Genomic DNA, 18,695 nt, shown 5'->3' on the forward strand with positions numbered 1-18,695 from the left:
CGTCCGTCCGTTGTCGTCCGTCCGTCGTCCGTCCGTCGTCCGTCGTCCGTCAACAATTGCCTTCTTTTCTGAAACCGTCAAATGTCAAAGATCATGGGAAATCTCAAAAATAATATTTCAAAACATCTTTCAAAAACTAGGCATGGCCTATGACATTGGAATTTTTCATGTAGCAATCTGGCCATATGTCAAAGTCTCTCTTAAGAATTTTGATTGATCAATGCAAATGATGTCAATTTAAATGTTGAAACCCAAGATGGCTGACAGTTTATATTATGTGACCCATGGTTATAGTCTAATCATAAAATATTCCTTTTGATGAGCATTACCTATGTGTCAAATTGCAAGCCTTTTGGTGCAACAGTGGTCTACTATACACTGAGATACACTTAAGTAGGTAAAACACCATTCCAGGTCATTCAAAAAAATCTTGAAAATATTTTGTCCCATAGTTACCACTATCTAACAGACGCAAGCCCTTTTGCCCCTATAGTTGCTGAGATATACTGGTTTTTCATAAGTAATGAGATATGTAAAAATAATTATTTAATCATCGAAAATCTCTTAAAAATGAAAGAATGAATGGCCTTGAAATTAGGTATGCAGAAGAAGAAGAGCAAGAGTAAAAATCTCACGTACATACAATGGGGGCCCAGCCCGCATAGGGCATATGTCCCTAATTACAAGAAGAAAAAAATTAAAGCTGCAAGCAGCATTGGCGGGGCCCAGCGGTTACCATGGTTTCAAGTTCTTGCACTGATAATATCATGTGCAAACTTTGAGCATGACAATGTCTGTTTGTTCATGTAAAGAAGGATTTTGAACATCATCTAATAGTTACTGTAGGTTTCGCTGGTAATCGTACGTTTTACACAAAATCCAATACGGCGGCAAAACTATTTGACCAATCCAAATGCCTTTCGCAAACTTTAAAGCGCTCACACCAAAAAAGATATGATTAAAATTTCAATTCAATCGGTGTTTTGGTTCTGGAGTAGAAGAATTTTAAAGATTAAATCCGGATTTTCGCAAAATCCAATATGGCGGCAAAACCATGTGTCGGAAGTAGAGGAATAAGAAGAGTAGAAGAAGAATATTGAACTCCAGTAAAACAATAAGGGCGGCTTGGTCCCCGAATTAAAGTGTTGATGGTAGTAAACTTATATTCTGTTGCTTTGAGGGAAATATACATTTTCTCACTTACATATTTTATTAGTGATTGAAAGCAATGTATACATTTTCCAAATGTATGAATATTGAAAATAGTATATCCATATTTTTCATATCATACGTAATCAAAAACACTGGCAGATGTGGTTTGCTAATATCGAAATTATTGAAGACATAGATTTCAGTAAACAAAGATATACATTACACTATATCATAAAAAAGCACCGTGTATTACTTGCTTATTGCATATTTAATAGGCTAAGAAACATGCAACTCATTCATGCCTTTTGAATAGTACTTTACAAAAAAGGTACATAGACAATAACATAATTTGATTTTCAAAGATTCATGCTAAAAATGTAACAATGAGCAGAAAATAACGGTCGACATAGTGCTAGTCTGAATGAACTCTCATTGCAACATCTTGACAGTCCAATGATTTTCTTTAGAAATGCAAATACTTTATTGAATAGCCGTAGGTAGATGTAACGTAAAATATTTCTCTGTCATACAAAAAGGTGTGATCGCTAAACTTTTGAAAGCACAAAACAAAACACTCCGGAAAACTTCTCACTGCTTAGGAACTCAAAGTACATTATATAATGCGAGAAAACTTTAAGGCTAATCATAATGTACTGATATTACAAGTTATTGACAATCGAACAAATTCTTTAGAAAAACAAACGTCTGCTAAACTTCTTTATGATATATAAATTGTATGGCTGACAAAATAATCAGTAATATATGATGAAGTACTGCAAAAGTCGTCAAAAAACTTGCTGTCCTCACATTTTGTCTATTAATTTGTTAGCTACAAGATTATGTGTAACTATATAGAAAATGAAATTATGTTTTCTTTTGTGTTATCATCCATCTTAAGGTGGCGGGAAAGCCAAGGGGTCAGTTAAAATCTTTAAAAAAACATTTTCCGCATGATAGTTATATAAAAAGATGATTTGTAAAAAAAAGTTGAAGGCAATACACGGAAAATTATTAAAAATTGAGCCACAATATTTTATGAAAGTTACGGTTGTCTGTATTGCTGCTAGGGAATTTGTATGCCCCTCCAGCAGAACAGATCAGACATGACTGTTGTTTTTTAAGTGGGAGCATGTAACTTGTATATAGACGTTCTCTTCCGAACCCGCGCCAAACTTTTATAGCACGGCCACGACTGCGAGTCACTTAGTCATTCTGCGAAGATGTATGTGCAGTGAGACGGCTCCTCTAAGCACACGCTCTTGTTTCTGACTTTTCAAAACATACCATCCCCAGTCAAACTGTGAAGTAAGCTGAACAAGTAAAGAATGTTTTGAGCTACCATATTAAGCACAGAAATCGTATAGTATGGTATTCTAGAGAGTCAGGAAAGACCCAGTTGATCGGAATGCGGAAGATTTGGACTATTCAAACGGCGCTCAAAACACCGTAAACAGCGATTTTCAACTCGTTTTGTGCATTTTTCATGTTCTTTAGAATTCACTTTTCTGACTAAGCAAACAACATAAGCAATTGATATTTTTTCCACGCATTTCAGAGGTTATTTCCGACAATTGCACGGCAGGATGTTTTCGTATCCGGGGCGGTCGGCATGCAACACGTCTTCAAAGTTTGATAATGTTTTTGATAAAAATCCATATTTTTTCATATGGATATTACCATTTCTGGAGTATCGAGATATAAATTGTGCCGTACAAAGTCTTGATGGCATGTATACTATGGTAATTTCAATGAAAAGCCAGAAAAAATTGCTACAAAAAACCATTTACATTCGAAAAATAGGAAAAAACATAAGTATCGTTCATACGTCTCAAATTTTATAATTATACAGTTATAAAAATTGTCATGCATTTTATAATGATACTTAGTATATAACAAAGCTACACTGAATTTTTGAAGTTTGTATCTGTAGTTTAACTTGCTCAAATAATATTTTAGCTACATGTCATTTGGGATCAAAAATAGGCTTTCGGGCACCTTAAAAAGACCTACAAAGGTAACACAGCAGAAAAATGAAAGTATGTCAATTATTCTAAACTTTTGTACCGATTGATATGGCTAAAAGTTATGGATCTTGCATTTTCAGTTGAAGACATTTTACAAAATGCAACTTTAAACAAAATTATCAACATAAAATACCTGAGTGCCCCTGACATTGACATAATAAATTCAAGATATTTTCCACATCAATATTTCAAGGTCTCATTAATCTTTGCTGCATTACTGCTTCTTGACGTTTAGTGAAATTGTCCAGGCAACAATGGTGATGTGGAAGAGTTGGATGTGTAAGAAATCCAGTCAGTTTCAAAAGAAGAGCCGATGGCACTGTCATTGTAGTTATGTGATGAACTCTCATGCACGTCATCTAAATTTGCAAGCATGCAAATTCCTGTAATAGCAGTTGTGTTACCACATCCACTTGAAGTTCTTTTTGATGTTGAAACGAAAGGTGGTTGTGACTGTCCCTGTATTGAGTGTAGGATGTCTTCACTTGTAGACAAGTCAGGAACACCATTGGATAGTGAAGTAGTTGGAGAACATTCATTCTGCTGTTGTGTATTGCTCATTAATTGCTTCTCTGTGGACAATATAATTTGAATCTGCTGTTGGATTTGATTGAGCAACACAGTTTGAATCTGATGCTGGATTTGATTGGGCAACATAGCTCCAATCTTATGTTGGATTTAATTGGCAACATAGTTTGAATCTGGCGATGGATTTTGTTTTGGCAACATAATTTGAATCCGATGTTGGATGTGATTGACAATAGTCATCAATTTATACATTTGGCAAGTTTTCACTGTGCTGCTGATCAGTTTCCGCAATTTTATTCATAGCAGGTCCGAAAGGATTATCACAGGGGGCAGTTGTGTCTCTCAAGCATCAAATCACCCTAAAAGAGAAAACAATAGAAATAAACTTTACTTGTTTATAAGCTAAGTAAGACGACATTTAAGACCCTGTTGCTGTAACTTTTGAAATTTGCTGACCTGAAAAAGGCTTTCTATTTTTCTGTGGTTTTTAAAAAATTCTACAAATTTAAAGGATATAGTCTTTTACTACTGAAAATTTGGACAAGTAAATTTAAATTTTAGCCATTATTTTGATTTCCCGCCATTTTTAAAAACTGGTAACATTGCCAAAAAAATAAAAAAACAAAGCATGTGATTTCCCAGTGGATAACATACAGCACTATGCATTATATTGGACTACTTTGTTGTTTCTGTGGAGATTCCAATGCATATATGCACGACGTACAGTTTTTTTTGCTTTATTTGCATGAGGGCGCCATTTTATGTTAGGGCGAACATTGATTATTTACCTTGCTCAAAATTGCACATGCAGTACCAGTGGACAGTTTATTATACTTGTATAAACTAGTTTTGAAGTAAAATCACAAAAATAATGCTAAAAGATACGGCTATTGGGCCTTTAAATTTTCATTTAGTATATATCCGTAATATCGCCATAAATATATCAATGCTGAACACATCAAAATTTAGTGACTGACTTTGGTCAGAGGTACACTGAATATACCTCGACTGAATTATCATTCATGTTTTAATGACTGTGTTATTTCATAATTTGCTCATTTAATTATTAAAAAAAATGGTACTGTGGGTAGGCATGTCACATCAGATGCACTTCATTTTGTTTAATTGTATGATGTATGGCATTTATTTTATTTTCACTTTTGTCTGTCCACAGCCATTTCCCAACAATTCTTGGACCGATTTCATCAAATGTTTGCATGTAATCAGAAAGTAGAGATGGCTCATCACTTGATAATTGTGATATAAGGTCGTCATAATTCACGGCCTGGGAGAAGGGGGTCGGAGAAATTTCATCGGAAACTCCGAAATTTCGAGTAATCGCCCTGCATTTTAATACCCCTTCTTTAACCCTGAAATTTTGAATGACCCCTCCCCCCCGCCATCAAAAGTTAAATACCAATATATGTATTTGTAAAATTTACAAAATACAGCAATATAAAGACCTTCAAATTCTGATATACCCTGATAGACTATCATCAGTTATCTCATGACAGTTAAAAAAGATGAAACCATCAAAATGAAATTCAAAATCACAACAAAATACAGATATAAAAGCTCACGCTATAACCGGTATCTCACCATAGTATATTGTTTTGTTTGGATGGGTATCATGACAGGGTTTTCACTAGGGTATCTGACAGAGCATAATTTGAAAGTACAGGGGTAGAACACGCGAGAGGCTAGGGGGAAGCGTCAGAGGGGGCTTTCCCCTATCTTGCATGGAAATTTTTGAGATATTGATGTGTGCAATGGCGCATATCTGGTGCAATTTGAGAGGCGTTTTTAAGTTGTTTGTTTTTTACTAAGTGAAACTGTTAGAACATCCCAAAGGGGAGAGCACGAGAGGGGGTTGCACTCTCGTATCCAGAATTTTAAATTGTAATCTGGAGGGGTTTTAATTTATTTTGCACTAGGTAAAACTGTTTGAAAATGGCTTTGAACACTGATATTCTTATTACATTTTTCCATGTGCAGTGTTTCAGTCCCAATATTCAACAACCAAAAAATGACAATACATTTTGTGTAAAACAGTTCTCAGTTTGCCAGACAAGTGAAGACAAATGAATATGCAGAAATGGAAAATCTGTGTCCTCCTTGTGTCATTTCTCCAGCTGCCAGCTTCAAATGACAAGCCTGAATATGGTATGTTTAAATATCAACATGGTTATTGAACTGAAGTCAATTACAATATACGTTTCTGTGATAATATAAGATGAATTCACAAAATTTCAACTTGGTCAAAGATCCTGTGAAAATTTTATGAAATTGATGTGTGCGATGGTGCAGTCTAGTGCAATCTGAGAGGTATTTTCGATTTGTATTTTACGAGTACAACTGTTTGAACACACCAATGGGGAGAGCAGGAGATGGGGATGTACCCCCTCTCGCATCGAAAATTTTGAGAAATTGATGTGTGCAATGGTGCAATCTGAGAGGTGTTTCAATTTATTTCGCACAAAATATTGAATAACCCTTCTTCCTCTCTACATTGTGAGCAGCCCTCTGAAGTTTTCAATTGTTGTTTGTGAACCCTCATATTCCTCTGACCCCCAGGCCGTAAATAATGACGGATATCTAATTCCTTATGGCCTCCTGGCACTATTTCTCTTTAGTTTTCGTTAAGCTAGAGATATTGCCAAGATATACTAAGACACATTTTATTTAACCTTGGTTGAGACTTCAACATTGATAGCCAGCCAGTTATATGTAATATAACATCAGGTCAGTAATGCAAACATGGGAAGTAAACATTGAGATGTCTTGCAAAAGTACAATATGACATTACCAAATAAAACAGTTTGGTGGGAATATCAATTTACAACACTTTTATCCTATTTATATGTGCCATACAACACTTTTATCCTATTTATATGTGCCATACAACATTCATTTTATAGAATATATTCTTGCAAATTATTGTCTCTGAATCTGTGGCACAATTCGGCCATTGAATAAACCAATTTGCACCTTCAAAAAACAAAATCGAAAAGGAGCTAATTTTCAATTTTCAAATGGTTTCACCATTTTGATTATTAACTTTTAGGCCTATTTTTAAAATTAAAATCTTTGGTCTGAGATTGATATATAGGAAACAGGTGTGTACAGCCGCGAGGATGGCACTTTGCGGCCATTCAAATATTCCTGTAACAAACGCTATTCCCCACAATACGTATTTCCGTTTTTCCAATTTTCAATTCACCAAATATCTTATTCTTCTATTTTATTTTGGGCGTGGCAGCTGATAGTATCTATCTCTGGCCTAGAAATGCATCAAATTGTGACAGTTGTTTGCGCGGGTAACTAGTTCAATGGATCGAGTAACGAACATACAAAGAACAATAGTGTTGCGGCCGCCGGAAAGGAAAGTCGGATATAATCAGTTTGACCTGACCGGCTGAAGTTTTGCGCGCTTCCCGTCAATGTCGCAAAATGGAACGTTGTGTAAAATTGTGACAGCCAACGCAACAGCCCAATCAGAGTGCGGCATCCACATTTAATTTTATATGATCAATTTATTCAGCTGTCAATCTTTGTACGCAATGACGTTCTCCTCACAATGATCTATAAAGTATCCCATCATAGTTTTAATCCGTATGCCGGTTCACTTTATAAATTGCACCCGTTACAACCCGATCCAAATCTTGACCTTGAAGGCGTTTGATATCATGTTTGAGACATCATCGTCTAACAGTTCGTTCAGAGATACCACTTGCCCTGGGCAAAACATTTTGGAGATGAACACCTATTTCGCGGTGACTTCTTCCTTTATTACCCATTTCTTGAATTTCTTGCGGCTGAACGCACCAACTTAAATTCATTGCCTGAAGTGCACGCGCACTCTACCAACCAAAGAACAGTTTTTTATCTTGTCTTCCAGTATGTGAGACGATGTTTAATAGGGACTGGCCAGTTTGTTCAGCCTCGCGCGCTCTGTACGTACGTGTGTAGTGCACACTGCAGAGCTTGCAGAAGCCGTCTGAGATAGCGTTCTACATTTACACTATAAATCGAAAGAAAGAATGTTGACATTGCACTAAAACAGTCACTACTGACAGTTTGTAGCTTTGGAAAACGCAGCTATTGTTGGCGGGGTAGCGTGGCCGCTATGCGGGTCATCAAAAGGCGGGGTTGACCTTTTGATGACCTGCATAGCCACGCACCCTACCCCGCCAACAGATAGCTGCGTTTCCACAGCTAGACAATTTGATGTCCCGGTGAAGAATGTAAGATGTATAATAATAAGTTTATCACGAAAATACCGCAAATGATGCACTGGGACATTTGCGCCGTGCATCACCCTCAGCTTCGCATCGAGCGATACGCTGCGCCAATGTCCTCGTGCATCCTTTGGGTATTTCGTAATAACCTCATATTAGTAAAGTTACGCGCCCGAAGGGCGCGCCGAAAAAAGAAACTGAATGATGAAATTCATAGCTAGCACGATGCATTTGATGCATTTTAGGCAAGTATGAGCCCGTGTCGAAACTTAAAAACACACTGACCCCCTAATTGGGCATTTCAAAATAGGTGACACCATCACCAAAGTGAAAAACAGGGTGACCCCCATGAATCCACCGGCCTCCAAGGCCGAAGAAACTGACCAGTCCCTCATTCCCCGCTAATTTGTAAAAGTATCTTATGCCAATTATCGTAACCAAGCCCCGCCCTAGTACATTTGGTCACACTGAGATAAATGTTGCACCTTAATTCCAACTCGATACATGTTATTTCCGCCATAGTATGAAATGATACTGAGCCACGCCCCAAATGAAATGGGAAAATCGGACATTTGGTACATTGGAAATTGAAAAAACGGAAATACGTATTGTGGGAAATAGAGTTTGTCAGAGGGAAATTTGAATGGCCGTAAAGTGACATCCTCACAGCAGTATACACCTGTTTCCTATTTTTCAATCTCAGCTCAAAGATTTTAAATTTAGAAATATGCCTAAAAGTTAATAATCAAGATGATAAAACCATTTGAAAAATGAAAATGAGCTCCATTTCGATTTTCTTTTTTGAAAATGCAAATTGGTTTATTGGTTGGCCGAATTGTGCCACGGATTTCTCTGTCATGCACAAACACAGTGTAGCCTTGTATTACCTTATCTTCCTTTAACTCCTTCTTTGCTACAGACTTGAGGCACCTTTCTTTGATAGAACCCCAGTACTTACGAGAGCAACAAAGAATACAAAGACACAATATGACGAAAGAAAAAAGTACAGCAGTCACTATGGCCACAGTTTGGTTGTCATCTGCAAAAATAGAAATTTGATTAACAGGTTTTTATTCGAAATTTGCGCCTGATGGACTTAAAAGGTTTTTAAGCTGAAATTTGTACCGCATGGACTTACAGTCACTCTGAAACTGCTTCGATTATTCTACATTTAATAGTTTTACAGCATAAACCGTTGTAAAAATTATTTTTTCCTCATACAGCTCACTCAGGGTTGGCAGTCATTTTAAATATCAGGAATCTGTAAATAGTTTTGTTTTGCTTGTCTGGTACAATACTGTGCAAGGTGAACCCTAATTGTTTCTCCTGATTTCAAAATGGAATCGCTTGAGGTGTCTTAAAAGAAACTTTGAGAGAGGATATATTGAAGGCCCGTTTCAAGGCGCGCTGTACCTTATATATGTAGAACTAACATGAATTGTTCCACTGTTATAAAATATGACGCAAGTTTTGCATGATAGAAATTACTAGTCGCGTAAGAAACAAAAAGGAAGGCCAATAATAAATTTTGAAAACTCAGATCCTAATACAATGTAACTGTGCAGTACATCAATTATAAACTTTAGCCATACATCATGCTCTAGACATCTGTAAGACGGCGTGGCTATAAACTTTAGCCATACATCATGCTCTAGACATCTGTAAGACGGCGTGGCATTGCACTCAATATTTCTGTTCAAATATGGCATAAAAAGCCCCCTCATATTGCATTGCAATTTTCAAGGGGCAGAAAATATTAAGTTTCAAATGGTAACGATAGTTTACTCGAAGAATAAAGGGTACGTAGATGAGGTAGAAACCGTATATTTGGTAAAACTGGTAAAAATAAATTTGAGTAAAAATTGTTATACTACTTACTGAAATTTCTCTTGTGATTCGGAACATTGTAGTACATATAGCAATTCAAAGCGATTTGCTTTGCATTATTCATTATCACTCTTAAATGGCAGAAGTTGAAAAACTGACATCAAAGAGGTCATTAAAACCATGATAAGCGAAATTGACACGAATATTAATCAATACGTAAGAACTTTATTAGCAAATAAAATTTCTCTTTTGATACACAGGTGTAATAGAACATATTCTATAAAATTCACAAAGTAAAGGAGGCCAGAATTAAGCAAGAGATCTTGTTGACGATATAGCTCTGCTACGATATTTCAAATCATTTAGATAATACGTTTGGGCTGATTGTCAATCAAATGAGTACTTATGAATTGAGGAGATATTAAGATATCAGCAGCAAATTTCATAATATGCTGTAGATTAATTTTATATGGCAAACGAGTCAAACCAGTGATTATTTGCATACATCAATGATGAGTGCAACTACTGGCAATGTACATAAGTGGTGGTGCACTTATACTGAGTACTAACATTAACCGAGAGCTTAAATTTACGAAAAAACATTTTGCTTGATCAGAATCGGCAAAACTGGCCCCAAAAACTTCAGTAGGCAATCATCAGGTTGTCAGGCTACCATAGAAACCTGTATAAAGAGCAATCAGACAAGGGGCTTCTGAGAAGATTTTGGGAAGTTTTTAATTAAAAACAGCAAAAATTACCTTAAAGATAGTATTGCAAGTTAAATTATTTATCGAAACCAATCAAGAGCATCCCTACGGACCTTAATATCAAATTTGAGAATATATTTTACAAAAAGATAAAACAGTTGCCAAAAAAACAATATGCAAATCTCAACACAATTTCGAGGAGCCCCTATGCTCTCAAACCAGTTAGACAAGCAGTATTAGAGAAAACGATTTTGATGAAAAACAAGAATGCCACAAAAATATGCAAATTTCACCACTATTTTAACAAACCTGAATACGGTCACTCCTAGCAAATTACATACCAAAATTTCAAAGAAAATCGCAAAACAGTTTCAAAATACAAACATAAAAGATACAAAATACAAGAAATTTTACAAAGTATACACTAAAGAGTCTGATATCAGATTTCAAAACTGAACCAACTGTATTTCAAAGAAGCTTGGCATATGAAAAAATTGACGGACGCTGACGTCAACCATAGATGACAACGACGACAACCAGCTACTTTTTACTCTTAAAAGTATACTGTCACCTGTTCCAATTTTGCCTCAGTTACCATGGAAAGAGAAAATCTAACCAATCACAGATTTTAAGCGGGTGGCCGCTTTATGAAAACAGCGCCCTCACATGGGCATTTTGAATACCAAGGAACGCCCCTTTGACCATATATGGGCATATTTAGATTACAGGTGAATGTATATCTTTAATTCATGTCACGTACGTCTTAGTTTTTAACCATAAAAATAGTGAAACAAAATATGAGTGAAAATCTAATGTCTGCATAAATGTGAAAATTGACTTTCAGAAATCTGATATGAGATATAATAATGGTATTTGCCGTTTAGCTTTTCAGAGTTCTTGATGCAATTGTTGTAGACTTTTCAGATAATGCAGGACAACATATATGAATGACGGTAAACAATACGTATATAGTATAACAAAAAGTACGCAGTCTATAGCACAATGCTAAGCACTTTAATCCAAAAATTTTCCCAAAGAGTCATCTTACAATACACATAACGTATGTAAATTGGCATGGCATTGGCGGTGTGACGATCATTATCAAGCTATGTCACACCAATGGTTCGTTAAAATTCTGCAGCTATTATCGAGCATGATATTGTTCTACTTAGTCATGATCAGTGTAAGACAAATTGGCGAAATTCCAAAATATCCCTTCCAACCGTCGAAACTCGACAATGCAGAGGCAATGCCAAAGACACTGTGATTTGGGAACCTGGAAACAGGTTATTATATTAAAGGTGCATTATGCACATTTTTTTTGTACTCACAGAGTTCTTACATTCTCGATGACATAATTATTTATTATGATTAAAAATGCTTTATTTACCCTCCTCTTTCTTATTTACGTATAACGTAGCTCGAAAATTGAAGTGTGAACATTCCTAAATAATTCCTCTTTTTTCTGGCATATTAGTCACTTTAACACTACTTACTAATAAGCCTGACAGTTGTTGACCTTGGTTCACCTTCATCTGTGCTGTCATATCCATTATAAATATTTGCAGAAACTGAAACTGAATACTCAGTGCCAGCTAAGACACCAATAATGTCAGCATACAGATCAGTCACTTCTATTTCACCTTGATGGCGGTCGCTGGTGTACCTGACATTATAACTTTTAATACATTCATCATTGATAGGTTTTACCCATACCACAAGGAAGGATGACGAGGAGGTTTCTTTCGCTGAAACTATGAGTGGTGCATTTCTTGCTGTGAAATAAAACATACATAAAAATGTTTCGAACAATAAATGGTTTCTTTGAAATATAATGTACTTTTTGTGAGAACTGTACGACCATTATAAAAGAAGTTTTGAATACAAAAAACAAATGTACATACATGGAAATGGAAATATGTGACCAAAGCGGTACTAATTCTTCACTGTAACCAAAAAGACTGCACTTCATTTATAACCTTATTCACTTTAATATTAGAGTTATATTTATTTCTGAAGTGGCTAACTAGTCTCACAATCGATGCTAGTGACATGGTCTGTGAAAAATGTTGGTTAATATGAAATTCTATAAAATAATACAAAAAGAAAAGACAATTAGATATGAAATTTGCAAATAATCATAACGACCACTCGGAAAGCAAGGCAGAATTTAAATATTTATAATTGTCCTTACATGTGTACATACATACAATTTATAACCAAACTACTGGCACAATCCACAGTAGGCACCACACAAGAGGTTAAACGTTTGAACATTTTAAAATTTCAAGAGAAGCTGAGCTGTCAATAAATAACACACACACAATTTGCATGATATAACCATAGCATATAGAGAACTCAGTCCATATTAGCACACTGTCATCAAAATATAGATTATCTCCTATGATTGTAGTGATATACATGCCACGCACACGTTAATACGAGCGAAGACCTTGCGGTCGATATATATTTCGTCAATGTTACATTTTAGAACATCAGTGTGGGTCAGTGGTACACTTTACCTGAATACTGACATTTGGCCATACTCTACTGTCAAGACAAATGTTTTGTTTCACTGTTATTGTGGCAAAAGTTGCTTAAAAAACATAAGTACGTAGAATCACATTATTTTAATAAATCTAAGCTAGGTTTCTCCTTGAAAAACATTACAATATGGACAGGGGATTCTGAGAAGAATTGTGAATTTTTTGACAAAAAAAGAAAAACATTGGCTTGAAAATACAATATGACAGATTTCATCACTATTCGATAAAGATCATCCCTAAGGAACAACGTAATCGGAAAAACGCTTTCAGGTATTTATTGACGAAAAGCAAGAACGATTGCCCCTAAAATACAACTATACAAACTTCACCACAATTATACAGACCTGACCAAGATCACTCATGGAACCTGAATGCCAAATTTCAAATCAATCACAAGAGTAGTTTGAGAGAAGAAGTCAATTACTAACTGATGACAGACACAAAAAGGCAGACTATCACCCTATCTGATAAGCTCCGCATCGCTGACAACGGAGATAAGAATCTTTTGATTGGCAACTGCAACATTGGAGAAGAAATTTGTCAGTAACAAAGTCAGCATTTTTCTTGTCCCAAAGAAAAAGCACATTTAAAGAAGAATGCATGGTCAGGTCTGTAGATTATGCCAAGATTATGCCAATTATGCAATGTCTTTTGTGTCCTAAAGGGAAATTTTATAATTATCAAGATTGTACCACATGTGACAGTAGTTCTAAATTGAAAATGTAAACGAAATTGATTATTTATTTACTATACTTGTCATATTTTGACTGACTCACTTTGTAAGTTATTATCAAACCCCTCAAATGTTATCTCTCAAAAAACTTTCTTTGGATTATGTCGTGTTATATTGACGACAAATTAATACGATGCAATAGTATTGTTGGGAACGAGTAACCTGTATGTGACCAAATAAAATAAATATTGTATACAATCTACATTTTAGAATTATTAATTTTGCATATATTTGCATTTGTAAGAAACAGAATAGCTGTAACCAAGGAAAACAATCACACATACCAACTTTGACAGCATCAATTTGGATCGGCTTTTCACTCCCTTTGCAGCCAACAGAATTACAGGTGTACACATCGATGGTGAGGGACTTCCATCTCCATATATCCTCAAGTACCATTGACGTATCATTGATATCTCTTTCAATAACAGTCACATTACTTGCAGGCAAATTGCTTTCTAAGTCTTTATACCAGAAATGAACTTCATATCTTTGTAGCTCACCATGCCAGTAGTGTTCGTTAGGTTTCTATTAGAATTACAAACATACATTATGTATGACAATTCGAAATATTTCCGCATCCAAATTACAGAACTGTCAAAGAAAAAAGTGTCTGTGACACTAATAAATATTAAACGTAAAATAAGTAAGTACGTAAATAAGGACAATTATCATACTTAAGTAGAAATTTTACAATCATTGAAGATCTCTGAAATATAACTTGCAACGTACGGCAACCAGTCACCTAACGAAGACGCCACCGTCAAAATCGCTTAGAATTACCACCAACAGTAAAGAAACAGTATCATATACTAAGTAAAAGGTAAAGTATTTCGTTAAGAGAATATGCTACTCTTTACACAGCGCTCGATTGTTCATGTGATTAACGAAGTACATTGGATTCTCTTTCGTTCGATCCCTTCAATATAATAATAAAGACATCAACGCAAGCACTTTCCTTCATCGTATGAACAAATATAACTTCGGTCATCCGTAAAATGGAACTCCAAAATGTTTGACAATCAGGTGTATGACATATGATATTTTGAAAAGACGTTGCTTTTTTATTTTCATCATTTATATTTTAAACTTCAGTATAGACCACAAGAACGATACTGTTGCATTGCACAGATCAGTGTGACTTATTTATTGCAATTTTTTCAACTCTAAGATTCAATTAGATAGACACACTCATGACTGACTCGCCGATCTAATACAGACATTAGATTTATACTTCTTTGGCATCATGTAAAACATAATGAAACAACCATCAATTTAGGTTTTCAGTAATTAATACATCATCACCAGAAAAAATCTGACGAGTGTAAAATCATGACAACACAGTTTTTTCTCAATCATTGCAAGCAGTATCTAGAAGACACTATTCAGTTTTCAATAAGCATCAAAACAGCTTATGTAGCAATTATTTTTACACTTACTTCTGTACTTTTCAGTAAGAGCTCTGTGGCATTTGTCTACAAACTCAAGATGCATGGACAAACACATAATAGATAAACATGTTGATAACTCGTAACACTGACCCCAAAGTGTGTCCTCTGCAAGTCAAAACAAAGAAGCAGGAAAGATTTGTAACTTGAACAGAGACTTAACTGATAAACTCACCTCCCATGAGATGGTGATAGCTCTTTTATTAGGAGAATAATCACAGTCATGAGATTTTCCTTCTTCACTCAGCATTACTCCTTTCTCTGGAGCTGAAACATTCACAATAATATTGTGATTTTCAATTTTTTTGCCTCGTCTAAGTTGCATTGGCTTTTTGTAATGCCTTGTAGATATAACAAAGATGCTGATTTCCACTTGAGGACAGCTCAAGCCAATTCAGTGAAAACTTGTAATCTAAAATTGGGAGAATGGGTGTAGTCTAAAGTAGAAAGCATACGGCAGGGCGAAACGTAGTGGCATAAATTGCTTTTTATGAACTTTCTATACAAGGTGTAGAAATACAGGTATGTTAACTAAAAAAGATTGATTCTTAAGGTTATGTGGCAAAACAGACTTGTCTTATCTTTACTTTGTATTATTCAACCGTAATGGTTTGGTCAAATACGGATAATTCGAATCAAAGTGAAAATAGAAATAGTACGTCACAATGTCACGACTATCGTCGAAAACACGTACCATTATGACAACGCTTTTGACAATGTAGTTAAAGTATTCAAACTGAGGAGCTTGTGACTTGTATATTAAAGGTTAACACAAAGGTTTGATGATGAATTTACAGCGGGGAAAACATTTAACTTATTATCATGGAAACCACTTAACCGAAAAAACATTTCTTAACTCTAGTTTTAACGTGCGACTCTGTACTAAATTCAATATGCAGAAGTTAATCAGCTATTTAGCTGCTCAGACACATATTCATTGCAGTCACCTGTGTAACACATGAGCAAATAGAGACATTAATACAGATTGATTCCAATCGCTCCAAATTCTAGTCGTTGTCAAATATGAAGCATGCTCTACATGTGCAACAGTAAAATTGCAAGAGGATTTCATTCATTTGCAGTCACAAATTTACTTTGCATAATTACTTATCTTAGAAATGCTACGTAAAGCTTTGAGCTGATCACTTAAAAAAGTGTCCGGCAATGCTGCTTTGTTACCAATTCGCGATTCAAGATTTCAAAAAAATATCCATAAAGGATTTTTACCTACCTTCTTCATCTGTTTTACTGTCACTCTTACAGGATCTCCGTATTCCATCTGCGTCAGAATTCTTCCCTGCAACACTATGTCGTATACTGTCGATGGGATGATTCCTTCAGTTAAATTGCAAACTCAGCGTAACCTGTATCAACATTAACTACAAGACCGAAAACATGCTTCTCATCGTGAACAACATTGATCTAGATTAGTTGCATCAAAGCTTTAGGGTTGGCTTGTGAATAGCTTAAAATAGATACACTCGACAGCCTTGAGGATATGTACAATGTGAGACTACCATGTGAAAGTCCCAGTTTATTTTCTTTGTGTCAAGTTTGAAAGAAATTATTCTTATTAATTATTGTTACTATCAATATTTCTTTAAACGCTATGACTCCATACGTGAATCATCTCTTCTCATTGAGGTTGAATAATGGAAAAAATAATTATAAAAAGGTACATTAAAACTGGAAAACGCATAAAAACACAACTACAAACAAAATCTCCTAAGAAACATCAGACAAGTAATGAAATGAAATCAGATCAATGTCTAAGTAATGGCTTAAAACTTGTAAATGAAAACAAAATGGCTGCCTGGCAGCCATATTTGATGTTATCATAGAGAAAGATAGATAGAGTGGCAACGGGTATTGTTTAAGGCTTGAAGCGGTTACGTAACCCATCCATGTTCGCCTCGCCTCAGGTTGCTCTCGCCTCTCTTTTCCGAAGAATGCCGACCATGAATCCTTCGGTAATTTTCGGATTTTCGCCAATTGTTAAGCGAAAGTATGTTCGGCAAAGTTTGTGTTGTTGTTGTCGTGTGGTGCTGAGCAGAATTGACGTGCTGGCGAAAACGGGAGTGTTTTGAGCTTCAGGAAAATGAGTTTTACCGTTTTAAAAATTCCTCTCATGTTTTATGAATATATAATGAGTGTGTTTGAACCAAATTTGAAAGTCTTTTATCGATACTGTCTGGTTTTACTCAATGGTTTACGGTCAGTCATACCGTCTTTTACACGTGCGTCAAGGAAGGACATGTTTATGAAACTGCTGGCGTGTTATGTTTTGATTGGCGTGAAGCAGTGTTTCTGGCCTGAGAGCTCACAAAGTAACTATGGTTGCTACGCGACTGGCAGTACGATGCCATCTTGTCGTATTTTTGCCATAATCTCGTGTAATTATCAACCACAAACAAAGCCTCCAAAAAGTTTAACACCTTTGGAGCTCATTTTAATGTGAAAAGCCAATAGTCTACCGAGACGACCATGGAACAAAAGGCATGCAAGCGTTGCGACTCTGTTTGTGTTACTCTGTGATGTTATCAAATAAAAATAGCGTCAGACACCTCCTTCGTTGGCATGTAGTAAAGTTAATAAAGGGAATGTTACCCTTATATTGTGAGAGGGAGCTCACTGTAAATAACAATGTGAGCTTTGTAGGCAGTTGAAGTTGGTGTCGAGTGCACGGTTAAGTGTTCTATAAGATGGTAAAAGTCAACGTCAATAAGAATATATACGCTATTTACTTGAATATTTTGTTGCAGTATCTCTCGACATATTACCACCCAACTTATGAAATGTCCTTGAATGTGCAAATTGGTAACTAGGTGACATAACAGTCCTACTTGTTGTTTGCACACTATTACAGTACTGAGAGGTTAACATGTGAAGTACGCACATTGTAATCCGTATAAAACCCACACACAGTACCAGAATAGAATATTAGCCTCTCTTGCAAAAGTCCTGACAGAGAAGAGCAAAATAAAATCATCCGCAGGTCATTCAGCCAGCGACCGTAGACGATCGCCCGGGCGGAGCGACGTTGCGTGACCCCAGAGATGTTGCAAGCTCGATTAAATCATAAATATCAGTATTCTCTGTCACGTGCACAACATATAATTTGTCAACAAGCCCGCGCGGCATTTCAACTCGATCGGCATTTCAACTCGATTAGCGGTTGGATGTCACTACAGCAGCACAAATTTGGCTTACACTGCATGAAAACCCAATAATACTTACTGTATTTGCATGGATTATTGCCTGTATTTTAGCTGAAGAGTGCATATACAGATGAATACAGTCAAGAATACATTTTTTGTATTCAGCAAGCCTGTATTCATGTGGATTCATGTGAATTCACGTGTATTATACAATAATACAGTCGACTCATTCATGTGTATTTATCTGTATTATTGCGTTTTCATGCAGTGTTATTTCTTCACTAAACATAATTTCACTCTGAATGTAAGGGAATAATATGTAATTTCGAACATC

General features: G+C 35.7%; 1 protein-coding gene across 1 annotated transcript; it reads right to left on the reverse strand.

Annotated features, from left to right (window-relative positions):
• Positions 1–1,617: 1,617 nt before the first annotated feature.
• LOC139138709 (tyrosine-protein phosphatase Lar-like) lies at positions 1,618–15,466 on the reverse strand. Its single transcript, XM_070707214.1, has 5 exons — positions 15,379–15,466; positions 14,040–14,283; positions 11,973–12,251; positions 8,830–8,981; positions 1,618–4,063 (listed from the first exon to the last, which is right to left on the reverse strand). The coding sequence occupies exons 1-5, from the start codon at positions 15,451–15,453 to the stop codon at positions 4,025–4,027; spliced, it is 789 nt and encodes a 262-aa protein (XP_070563315.1). The 5' UTR covers positions 15,454–15,466; the 3' UTR covers positions 1,618–4,024.
• Between the last annotated feature and the right edge of the window lie 3,229 nt (positions 15,467–18,695).

Source organism: Ptychodera flava, chromosome 8 (genome assembly GCF_041260155.1).
Source record: "Ptychodera flava strain L36383 chromosome 8, AS_Pfla_20210202, whole genome shotgun sequence".
NCBI classification, from domain to species: domain Eukaryota; kingdom Metazoa; phylum Hemichordata; class Enteropneusta; family Ptychoderidae; genus Ptychodera; species Ptychodera flava.